Consider the following 12,461-nt stretch of genomic DNA (forward strand, 5'->3'; position numbering starts at 1 on the left):
CATGATTATTACCACAACTACACAAATATAGTTTACAAGCAACTAGTTCAGAGTAAATTTTTTATTCGATTTCCCCCCAACCAATGAGTTATGAAATGTATCTTTTTAGGAATCCTGGACAGCAGCAATGAAATCTGACCTTAACACTCACAAGTATAAGACAAAAATTAAAATATTTACCAGAGAATTGGTTCCATTTTCATGGGGCCCTGTTTTCCTGAGAACTTCTAAGCAATATTATTTTATAATTTGTATAGGATTTACAAGCATTAGTTAAATAAAATAAACTATAAACACAACAATTTTTGTCATATGGATTTTAAGATTAAAGAAATCTCGAATGAGAAGGTTGGGGACTTCTCTTGCAATTACCTTAGTCTATGATTATTTCTAAATTTAAAAATTTTATATGCAAAGCCAATTTCATGAGCTCAGCAGTGAGTTAGAAAGTCCCAGTTGGAGGTTATACAGCAGCAAATATTGAGTGGCAGTCCCATCTGTCCAAGGCTGTAACTGCATGTGGAGATGGGCTTTATCTCTCTTCAAATGGAAAATGCGTGAGGTGTTGAACCATAACTTACAAGAAAGAGATCTATGAAGGTCAGTCTTCCAGTGTTGTCTACACTCTGCAGACCCAACACAAATCCTGTCTGTTTTGAAGGGACACAGCTGTTGTAAATGGATGGCTTCTGTCAGGATGCAGGCCAGCCAGATAGGTGAAGGTGGTGTTAGAACTTGCTACAAAGTGGTGAGGTGTTTTAACCCATAAAACCAAAGGACTGTCAATTTTTGCAATGATTTGGGATTGACTGACTTGGCAATAATGAAATCTCAGGAAAAATTACTGTGTTCAACTGAATTTTCTGTATGATGAAGAGCTTATTTTTGCTACATTTTCCAAGAACCTTTCCTGAGCAAGTTCAACAAAACCCTCAATATACCTCCATTTGGGTTGGTATGGCAGTCTTTTAAATGCAACACTGGAAACTGGTTTGGTCAGATATAGCTAATCAAATTTACTTCCCCCACTGCATTGGTTCTAACCTGGTTTTTACGTGGCCAAAACTTCCATGTAGCTCAATGAAAATTCACCAGACCTCCAACATGCAGCTGTTGTATAGGAGAATAAACTTCATAGTTGCGCAGTCATTTTTCAATAGTAATTGCACTGCGGAAGAGAAAATGATTAAGCAAATATATAGGTCATGCAGGTCAATACAAATCCATTCACATCTGAACTGGGCCCGTCAACATAATTTTATGGAGGATTTCTAGTAATGGTCTAAATAAGGGCAAAGTTCTTAGTGCTATGGAACCATAAAGGACCAAATCCGAGGAGTTCATTTAGAGCCTCTTGAAGAGGAAGATTCTCAGCCCTTGAGGAGCAATAGGCCTCTGAGTGCAAAAACCTGTACTCTTCAACTATGGTTTCAAATCATAGCACAGCCAGCTAAGGCTTTGAAATAAACTGAATTCCCATGCAAGTTACTGTGTGTCATGTCTTTTAGATGAGATCTTAAAAACCAGTGTGTTGTCTGCCCTGCACTGAAGATCCCATGGTGCGTTTTGTAAGAACAGAGGTTTAGCTGAAAGTTCCTCACTACTCCACCCATAGTGCACTAGTGGTCCCCTCTACCATGGAAGCAACTGCATTTCAGTTTTACACATATAGGCTGACCCCAGTGTGGGGGAAGGAGGGAGAGTAATTTAACTTTCACATTAAAAACATAGGTACATAGGGATACATTTCATCCATAGTAGATAAAGCTCTTGGAATTAAAAGTGCTTTACAAAGAGTATCTCTAGATTCACAACCCGTACTATTTACAGTTTGGTTGCTGTATTTGCTTTTACACTACTGCCACCTCTAACAGTAACAATTGTTATATTGAGCTCTTTTTAATATAATTTTCATTTCTTTGCAGTGTGAAGTCATGCCAGTGCCAATCATAACAAGTCACATCATCCTAGGAGGAAGCTATGGATTTTTAAATGCATTTTAACAGCCAAGGTGTCTTAGTTCTAAGTTACCTTCCCTAGGGATTAGATTTGCTCCTGAAGAAATGAATACGACAAAATGCACATAATGGACCTCATTTCTGTGCATGCTGCATAGATAGTACGGTTACATATAAACACAAAAAGTTTTATATAGTAAAAGTAAAAGTAGATTCTTTACTCTCTAGGACGGCTCTACTTTACTCTCTAGGACGGCTTTGCTAATAATTCAGCAGTAGTCAAAGAATATACCACAGAGAATAAAACTCCACCCAGAAGTTTCAGTAATTCAATAATTTATTCATCTAAAAAAGTGTGTAAAAGTATATAGCTCTCATCCACAAGGTATATATGAATGACATTTAAAATGGAGGTCTTTATTATTATTGTTTCTTCTTTTTATCAAAGTCTTTTTAGTGTACTGTACCAGCGATATACTGTAGATTTAAAATGAACTTCACATTTTTTTTTTGTTTTCTTTCAAATTGTTGGCTATATATAAAAGAAGCTCACTGCAAAATGCTCAGAGAAAAAAAAAAACAAAGAAATTCAGAACTCCCCCGAAATGTACAGCTTTTACATTTAAAAAAGGTTCTGAAATATACATACAAGCATGCTGGACATTCCCTCCTCCCCCCACCCTCTCCCTCTAGCTCAAACAACTGTAATAATAATTTTGATTTCAGCATGATTTCCAAAGTTAGAAATTAAGAAAAAAAAAAAACTTCTTCACGCTGTAGGAAAGCCAGGGCTTGTACATTTCAGATTAATTCAGTAAAAAACTCACAAGTAAAATAATGCATATTTAAGGGAAATATTATACAGACTTTTTCACACTGAAGTACATAAGATTTTTTCTTTAAAATCTATTGCCATTCATTTATTTTGCACAAAAACATATAAATATGTCAACAACTTCTCTTAACTTAAAAAAAAATTAAATAAAAATGACACCAGATGAAAACTACTCCTTGCTGCCCTTTTTAAATTTTTGCTTAGAACTGGGTTTCTGGGGAAGAAAAGCCCCTGGATAAAAACAGCCCATTAAAAAAAAAAAGCCCCAAACAAAACAATAATTCAAAGTTCAGATGAATCCTGGGAACAAATAACCCCAAAGTGGTAAAAGATTACAAATGTCTACTTTACATTTTTTTCCTCCCCAAGTTAAATTTTTTTTATACAAGTTTACAATCTTCATTTTTTATGCTCTTCAAAAGGCCTTGAGAATTTTCTTTTCTGATTAAGAAAAAATAGTACTGCAATATTTTTAAAGTCAATTTTACACTGTACACATTAGATACAAATGGTTTTGATATCTAATTTTTTTTTTTTTACCTATACATTGCAAAGAGACACCCACATGGGTGGCTTGGAGCAGAGACTGAAATTATCCATTTACAGGTTACTCCTCTGCTTTCACCTTCCCATCACAAAAGCAATTTTTTAATATAATTTGTTTTAAATGTTACATTATCTCAAGAAAAATACTTTTTAAAATCATAGAATTTAATTTTTTTTTAACCAGAACATGAAAGTCTTTTGGAAGAACTTTAAATTTGTAGGATTTTCTCCATAGATAACTAGATCTCACAGCCTGATCCAAGTGCCCTGACCCCTCACATAAGGCAATCCATGCCTGCTGCACAGTGCAACAACAAACATTAGAAAATGGAGTTTAAATATAAACCCCTTGAAGCCTGGAATGAAGGAGTCATAAAAATACTTCAATTCACCATTAACCTTTAAAAATGGCAATTGTTTTACTAAACAAAGTAACTTTTCCACCACAGTGGCATAGCTTCAAGTACTAATTTAATGATATAATTTTTAAAAATTATTTCTTTGAAATAATATTCCTATAGTCAGAAAAAATACACCAGATTTGTAACTGATTCATTGTAAACAAAAAACATACTTTTGGATATGTACATGGACTAGTCTGCCCCGAGCTATGGGTGACTCAGGGTTCAATGATAGTTTTCTAACATCATTAAATTCATTGGAAATAGATCTCAGTCACTGCTCTACAATAGATTAACTTACCCCTTTCAATCTGCCTTTATTCTGGGCTTTAAAATGTTTTCCCTCCCCACCCCTCTCTCTTTTCTTCCATATGGTAGTGTTATCCTTCATTAAACACTGGCCACTTCTTGCTTTAACCAGGCTAAATACAGCTGAATTCTTTAAAGCAGAGCATGTTCTTATCAGAAAATGCTGACACTATTAGAGTTCTGAATGTGCTCCCCTTTCGCACATGGTCTTCCTAATTTGTATTTTGATTGTTACTGTTTTTTAGCTCCATTTCTGATTTCTAGGTCAGAAGAGTAAGAGGTATGTAGATAAATAATCCTCCGCTGGAACGGAGCTGGGTCTTTAGGATCATCTACTGTACCTGGTCCTCTATAATTTAAACAACAAAACCTAAAAATAAATAAAATTAAAATATCTCCAGACCTTTCACATCTACATGGACAGGAAACAAATGCATGCATTCATCCCAATCCACTCTGATAGGAACTCCAGGTAGACAGAAAACTCCATTATTTATAATAGAATATAACTGGTTCTCCTTTTCTGCAAAATCCCAGCTTACGCTGTTCAAACAAAGTAACCTTTAGGCAACCCAAACTGGTCACTACAAGACTTTACGTGCAGGGCTGAAATTGCCCTTAATTGTAAATCAGTTCCCCTTGCAAAAGGACATCGTCTTCAGATTCTTCCTTTTCTTTATTTCACACTGACCAGTAATTACTGGGCCTCTAAAATAACACTGGATTGAGGATACTGTATATTCACTGTTTCTGGATGGGCCCAGATTTTTGATAGAAGCTGCCAGAGATGTGTCAATGGGTCGATTAGTTTTGAACACTGCAGAGATCACGTGTGCTTATGGAGGAACTGAAGCACAGCACAGGACCTCGGGCCTGGTCTGAAGAGAAGCAAAGTTTTGATTTTTGCAGACTGTGGCACATTTCTCAGGTTAAGGGGGGAATGAGCCAGAGGAACAAGTGCTTTTTTATTAAAGTATATTCATGATGGCGTTGTACAGCTGAGTGAGCACCACAAAGTGAACAGGAAGGCAGGAACTGCGATCCTGAGTGGCAGGGTTACACGTGAGCCAGGACAGTGCATTGTACTGCTCCAAAACAAACCTGTAAGAGAGAGAGAGAGACTGAGTGATGGCATTGGTAAATTACGGTCCTGCTCTTCATGCTGTCTTTTCTAAAACATTTACTTGGAAAATTTCCAACCAGCTCTGCAAGTCAGGAATATGTCTGACAAAACTTAGTTTTGTTAGACAGTATCGATTTGCTGGAGCAAAATCTATTGCAGATTCAACAAAATGTTGCTAAAAACCAGGTAGATTTCCATTGGAAACCTGCTGCTGTTCCAGGATTGACTGCTCCGCAGCTGAGCCCTGGGAGCGGCTAGGTTGCCAGCTCCAGGGCAGAGAGATTGGCAGCCTTCAGAGCCCTGGCTGGAGCTGGGTCTCTTGGATCTGGCCAGGCTCCCTGATGCAGAGCAGGAACTACAGAAGTCCTAAAAATCCCAGTTCCAGCGCAGGGCCATGCTAGGGCTTCCAGCTCCCAGCTCGGAACCGAGTGCCTGCATGCCACCCACAGCTCCAAAGCGACTTTCTTTGGAGCTGGGAGCCCGGAAGTCCTAGGATGACATACATGGTCAGCGGCCCCACCCCAGGGCTGGGGACCCTAAGGTTGCTTGTTAGGAGTCTGGATGCCCTGAGGTTACTGGCCCCAACAGTCTGTACGATGGGGCTGCTCTGGACCTGCAGAGGCTCAGCATAACTGACAGTCAGTTTCACATTTTGTTTCAGAAGTGCTGTGTTTTTGAAGCTAATTTTTTTAATTCAGAGACATTTTGGCAAATTTGGTTTCATTCTGATGCAGCATGAACCCAAATTTCAAAACCCCCAGATATCTTGCTCATCAAAAACAAGTGTTTTGGCCAGCTCTATTGACTTGTACACAGGCTTGCTTGTTTACTTTCTACTCTATCTTTAGGAGAAGGGAAATTGAGAGAGTGCATTAGCTTCTACTTAAAACACAAACAAAAAACCCACCAACCCTATTTCTCTGGATGGGAGAATGTACTCCCAACAAAGTCCCTGCCAGCTTGTTGACTGGTGCAGAGAATATAAGAAATGGCCACTATGCTCCTGCTCTTCCCTCCACTCACTTTCAACTAGTGGTGGCAGTACCTTACTCCAACAAAATTTTCCCATCCCCTCAAGAGGGATGTACGGAGGGTGGCTCTCTTGTGCACCCACAGAGGGCTGAGCACAATGCACACTGGAACTGTTAAAGCAGGGGAGAGATTCTGAGGTTCAAAGCAATGGATCCCTCAGTGATGTTCAGCCAACTGTTCTCATAGCCTTGGGAGGGTGGGGAATGCACAGCCTGGAAGATGTTACCTCAAAACATCTGATGTAGTTTTAGAGTCGAGGGGGTGGGGAACCCGTTGAGAGTTCCTTACAGAGAGAAGTTCATCAGTCTGTGCTACGGAGATATGGTGATGCAGTGAGGCCTATGGAAGGAAAGCGACAAACATAGCCATTTGCGTAACAGGTGTGTCAGCAGATTTCACAAGGACCAGCAGCAATATCTCTGAGAATTTTTAAATAAGCAGATCCCGCCCACTTCCCAGGACAACTTGAAATTTTGGTTAACTAGGTTTAGACTCTAGAGCTGGACATGCTGTTTGTTCTCTGCTGAATCCTACTGTGTCCATATACGTTCTGTATCTCTGCAATTTCATTCTCGAATGCTCATCTGAACTGACCCCAAATTTTTATTACTGGGGGTCAGATGTCTCTGAAAATCACACTGAACTATGGTCCACAGTCACCATATATGCAAAACAGCTATTTCAAGCACTGAAAGCCAAACAGATCATGTAATGTGTTAGCAACAAGACTTATTGCACCCAATGCACTAATGAATCTAGCAGCAGAAAGTCTAAACCTACTAAATGGTTTCAGGAAGGAATCCAGAAAGTTTCTGTCTTGTCTGAGCTGTGTTTTTACTGCTGGAACTGAATCTTAATAGTTCTATTATGCATTCTTAAACCTCAAAAATTGAGGTTTAAAATGAGCAAAAAACCTGATCTTTGATCCCTGCTTTCATATCTGCTTGGGTTGTGATCTCAAATTTAGCAAGCAAAGCAGAGTTGAGCCAAGCATGTACTTAGATAGAAGGTCTCCCTGGAAAACCAGAAGTGCTACAGGAGCTGGCTTGATGACTCACTGAGTTGCCCTCTTCCTTTGGTCAGCGCTGAGCCAACATCTCTTGTATAGGGCTGTTGTGGTGCTGGAGGAGCCGCCTTTCAGCTTATAAATCTGAGTCACTTGTAATCATCAAAGCTTAATACAAAATCTATTTCCTCAGCCAAGTTTTCCCACAAAGGTACCCTTACTGATACTAACCAACACTCACTTTTCTATATTCAACAATCACCACGACCACTTTAAACCTGTCTTTTCCTGTCAGGGGAAAGAGTGAAAGACTGGTCTGTTATAGTAGAATGATGGACACCAACATAAGAACCTGTGTAGACAGAAAGACCCAGGGTACTTAAGGAAAGAGTTCAAGATATTAGTTAAATTGGAAATGGGCAAGCACAACAAGACTGTCTTATTACTCTACATCTTGCTTACTTAATTACTTTGGGATTGTATTAGGGGTATATTATTTTCCTCATTCACAAATGTGTAGTTTTGCACAATGTGGGGTTAAGAAACTGCTGCATGCGACCCAACAGGTGACTACATTTTTCGAGTAGTTGAAGCAATTCCAGTGTATATCGGTGTATGTTTTATAAAGTGCTTTGTGATCCTTTGTAATGGGAAGCATTATATACACTGAAGATATTACATCTTAAGTAAAGATTTTGTAGGATAATAAGAATATACACTAAAGACACTAATCCACCTCTTCTCCCTGTTCAGGCATGTCTTCTCCTATTTTATTACTCTTATCTCCTCCCTAACATGTTATGTCTATATAATATTTGTGTAGTTTTGTATTGTTTGGTCTTGCAGCTTTGACAAGCTGTAAAATTGTGCAATTACATAGTTCTATTGGCAATCCCGTGAAGTGTGCAGTATTTGGAAACATATACAAGCTGTAAGTCATTTACCTTTTTGTACTTTTCATTGCCTGCTTCATTATGAAAATCTCCAAAAAGGTAATCACAGAAAAGAAACGAAAGATACTGATTCTATATCTATCCTATTCAGGTTCTTATACTGTGTCCATCACTGTACATCAAGTAAGCTAAGTTTCTGGAACTGCTGTTTTGCTTGAGCAAAAACATTTTTGGTCTTTGTGCCACAGCTGTAGCATGGAAGAATGAGAACTACGGTTTCTTCTTCCTCAGGATGACTAGGCCTTGGGAACTGAAAGCCAGGGCACCTTCCTCTAATATTACTTAATGTGAGGGTGCTTTAGCGTTTGGAAATGGTCAGAATCCACTGTGTGCTTGTGAAGACCAATTCAGTAGGAAAGCAGGCAGCTGGCACACACCAAATCCCAGCACAGAGGGAGCCCCAACCTTGAGTGTCTGTAAGTGGGGGAAGGGATGCTCAAATGACTGCAGATGGAGGCAAGGACCTGAGAGGGAAGAGGAAGCATAAATGGGAATGCAGCAGCCAACTGATTACATTGAAACTCAAACATAACTTTAGTTTTAAATATAATCAGTTGACACCCTTGAAAGGCAGTACTTTCCAGGAAAACGGGGGGTGTCTGTTTACCCTGCCATTATCCCCCTCTAGGGACAGCATACTAGACAAACCTTGAGGAAGAGGGGACACTGGTTTTGTGCCTGTGGACAGGATGACCAGAACCACTGTGGAAGATTCTCAGCTTTGGCAGTTGATACAAAGTATCCTAGAGCAAGAGGCTGTTGCTTCAGCTCCTCAGGGGCTTCTCTGGAAAGAAGACGTTCTCCTTGACTCTAGAGGGAAAAAAAGGAAAAACATCAGCAGCATGAAAATCAATCAGTTCAATCCTTGTTTCACTATCCCAATCCCTTTTCTGTAAGCACCCACAGATACTCACTCCTTGTTTACATACCCCTCAATTCTGAATCCAGTTTTGACTTGTTGCCAGTTATCAAGGTAATCTCAGACTGTGCAACACATTCCCTCTAGCTAGTCACAGAGTTTTTCAGACCACACTATTTAGCCCTAATCTCTGGTAGTGGGGTTCTCCAGATTAACAATCCAGGAGCACCTCAGGTCCCTAAAGAACAACAGAACATGACAGGTTGAAGTGAGTCTGTTCCAGGGCCTAATGGCATGAAATTAAGGCTATATGCAGGGAAATGGGATTTGATCCTGGAGGGAATTGTCCTCTCTAAACTGGCAGAAGATAGGGGCGCTCCAAAGGAAAGGACAGCTGTTTGCAGGCATCTGGATGATTTATAGAGCAGCAGTGGTTGGAGAAATTGTATGGTTTCTACTTTCCCCAAATTTCATGAGCTTTCCCACATCCAGCAGAATACACTTTCAGCATATTGCAAATTCCAGTCATCCTGTCTCTTTGGCTAATGTGAGAGAATTCTAAGAGACTTCCTTTTTGTTCTGTAAAAGTAATTTAGAAATGGCTGTTTTTTGTCGAAGCTGCGTGAGTTCAGAGAGAGAATAATTCAGTCTTTCAAGTTTGAAACTGTATTTGCTCTTTCAGTTACATTTGTTATCGTATGGGTATGACAGAAATTGTACTGACTGTTCACATTACTCTCACATTAGGAAAAACAACACGTACTATATGATATTAATGATACAAGTATCAAGTACTGTACCTACCTATATATAATTCAATAGGAGACATACCTCCTCTGTTCCATTCCTTCCTGTGCTAGTTATGACAATCAATAGTTAATTTCTGTGGTAGAGTATTTATCTGATATAAATTGAGTCACATATGAGATACTGTTATGTTCTCTCACACTAACCAGACATATTTACATTTATTTCATTGGTTAATTTTAAAAAAGGCTAAAAAATCCCATTAGACAAGATTTTATAAGACGACATGATGTCAGTGCAGACATTTCAACTCAAGAATTTTTACTTTTACAGAACAAACTTGAGATGAGTGAAAACCTCAGCCTTCTGGTCCATTAGCTAGGATGTCTTGGCATGGAGACCCCATGCTTGCAGCTCTTACTAGAACACTATTTGATGAACACTGTCCGAGCTATCAATCCTAAGTATTCACATACTGCCATTTTCTGGAGGATTATGAATAAGGCTTAGAACCCTCAGCTCCTCAGGCTCTGGGTTCTTCAGCTGTTAAGGCCATGGTGTGGAGAGAAAGTGGGTGGCATTGGGAGTGCCCAATGCTGGACAAATTGCAACAAGCAGCATTAGGAACTAAGCTCAAATTTTCAGGCATTTTAAGGGAGAAAAATAAAGTTAGCCCATAACTGATACTGAAGTGAAGAAAATGCATTTAAACTGGATAAACAGACACCATTTTCTGTATTCTTTTTGCTTTTATAGGCACTATTCCTAGGAAAACTTTTCTCGTCTTAAGGCTGATGTGAACTATGTTTATGTTTAAGTTTGAGTGGGTAGAGGTATTCACACTCTGCTGAAGAATCAGTTTGATCAGGAAAAAGTAGTGTGGTATGGAACAATATTATAAAAATCATGCATTTTCCCGAATCAGACTCCCCCATGTACTGGACAAAACTCCTTCCTTTGATAAGCTAATAAAAGTTATTAATTGGTTTCTGTATAAGTTTTCTGAAGAGCTATATCAACTGTTCTCACTAGAATAATAAGTCCAACTAGATGTAAAGCAAGTTTGGCATGCTTCCATCTGTAGCTGGTCTCACTGTGGCGGGATGCAGGAGATAAAGGGAATATCTGACTATTTGGTTATACACTGAATTATAAAATGATACTCTGACACATCTCAGTTTCCCTCACCCTCTTTTAAAGTTCTTTACATCACCTGCCATGCTAATGAATATACAGGAAGTTTTCTAAAGCTGATGAGAGGAGTGATGTGTGTTCTGCTCAAGAGAGGTTAATTTCATATTTTAAACTGTAACTGCATTTTTAGGGGTACATTTGTTTTTAGCAAATGTTCTTTCCCATCTTTTTATTCCTTTAATAGATGCAAACATCATGACCTAGAAAGTTGGAAAATATTCTAGACTGAGCCCTGTCTCAGAAGAACCTGGATTGGCAATTCATTTAATCCACCCACTTTTTGATTCAGTGGGGGGGAAACACACCCATCTGATCCCACTACACCCAAATTGGTTTCATCATGAAACCTTCCAGGGCTAGTCCTTGAAGCAGCTCTTTCTCTATCAGTAATATCTTAATCAGGCATCAAAGAAAGTTAAACAGCCCATAAAGTGGTTATGCTTCGAAAGGGCTGCAGCTCACCTGGAAAATCCAACAGCAGACCTTGAAACTGGCTGTTGAGCAATCAGGGCTTACACTGGTAAACTACAACAATCAATTACATGTTACATGGATGAAGGCTTGACCTTCCCTGACCCAGAAGGTAATGATCACACGCTGTGCTTTTTTAAAAACAAAAATTACACCTCAATTACCAGGCCCTTGTTAATGGTTAAACTGAATTACTATAACAGGTTCACCCAGAGAAGACCTGTCCAGGTCTCCAGGCTCTTTGGTCAATAACCTTTTTGTGCTGCTTTTAAGCCAGTTGGATTGAGTTTTCACTGAGAGTCAATTGTATAAAGTAATTCTTTAAAAATGCAAAAAAACGATAATAGAAACTGAACAACTCAGTAAGTCAGAGAGAGAAACTTGTTAACTGATGCTCAGTGGTGGGAATGGACGGCTCAAGGGTTTGGTAATAGAATATGGAACTTTTCATCTTTAGGGTTGCCAGTTTGAAAACAATTTATGGAGTATAATTTATAACTACTTGATGGCCTTTGAGAAGTGAGTTGAATTATTAGTGTCTAATGGACATATGTCCAGATCACAGAACACTCCTCCCCCCCCCCCCATTGACCTTCTTGGAAGTCTCAGCAAGATAGCCCCATAAGGTGACAGTTGAGGCACACTGGCAGCAGGGCAATGTGGCAAGCTTATGCTACTGCTGTGCCTGTTCTGTGATGAAATAAAGGGCTTTATTCTTCAGAGCTGTTAACCTGGCACATTTCTCCAGCTTGAAAAATCACTGAATTTTGTGTGGCCAGAGGGTTTTTAATAAAAGAAACTATTCATTGTTTGAGCATAGTGCTGTTGTGTCACGATGAATTGTTAGCATCATCCACACTCAATAAAGGGTCTGCAGTTAAGATCTTAAGGAGTGTGTATTCTGGACTTCAAATCATACCAGATTTACAATTTCACTGTTTAAAAACAACAAAAATGTACCGCCAGTAGCTGGGAGATGCAAGGACATTGCGTAGTTATAAAAAATATAAATAGTGGATTACAAAAG

General features: G+C 39.1%; 1 protein-coding gene across 3 annotated transcripts in view; it reads right to left on the minus strand.

Moving 5' to 3' along the window:
• Positions 1–4,249: 4,249 nt before the first annotated feature.
• The window catches only part of MED13L (mediator complex subunit 13L), a 442,118-nt gene continuing 433,906 nt past the window's right edge, over positions 4,250–12,461 (minus strand). For 2 of the 3 annotated variants that reach the window (XM_073312881.2, XM_073312880.2), the window contains exons 29-31: positions 8,812–8,973; positions 6,431–6,543; positions 4,250–5,150 (exon numbers count right to left, since the gene is read on the minus strand). In XM_073312881.2, coding sequence (XP_073168982.1) covers positions 5,018–5,150; positions 6,431–6,543; positions 8,812–8,973 — 408 coding nt within the window. In that variant the 3' untranslated portion in view covers positions 4,250–5,017. The other variant, XM_073312882.2, reaches the window with a different exon arrangement.

This window comes from Lepidochelys kempii, chromosome 15 (genome assembly GCF_965140285.1).
Source record: "Lepidochelys kempii isolate rLepKem1 chromosome 15, rLepKem1.hap1, whole genome shotgun sequence".
Lineage (NCBI taxonomy): Eukaryota > Metazoa > Chordata > Testudines > Cheloniidae > Lepidochelys > Lepidochelys kempii.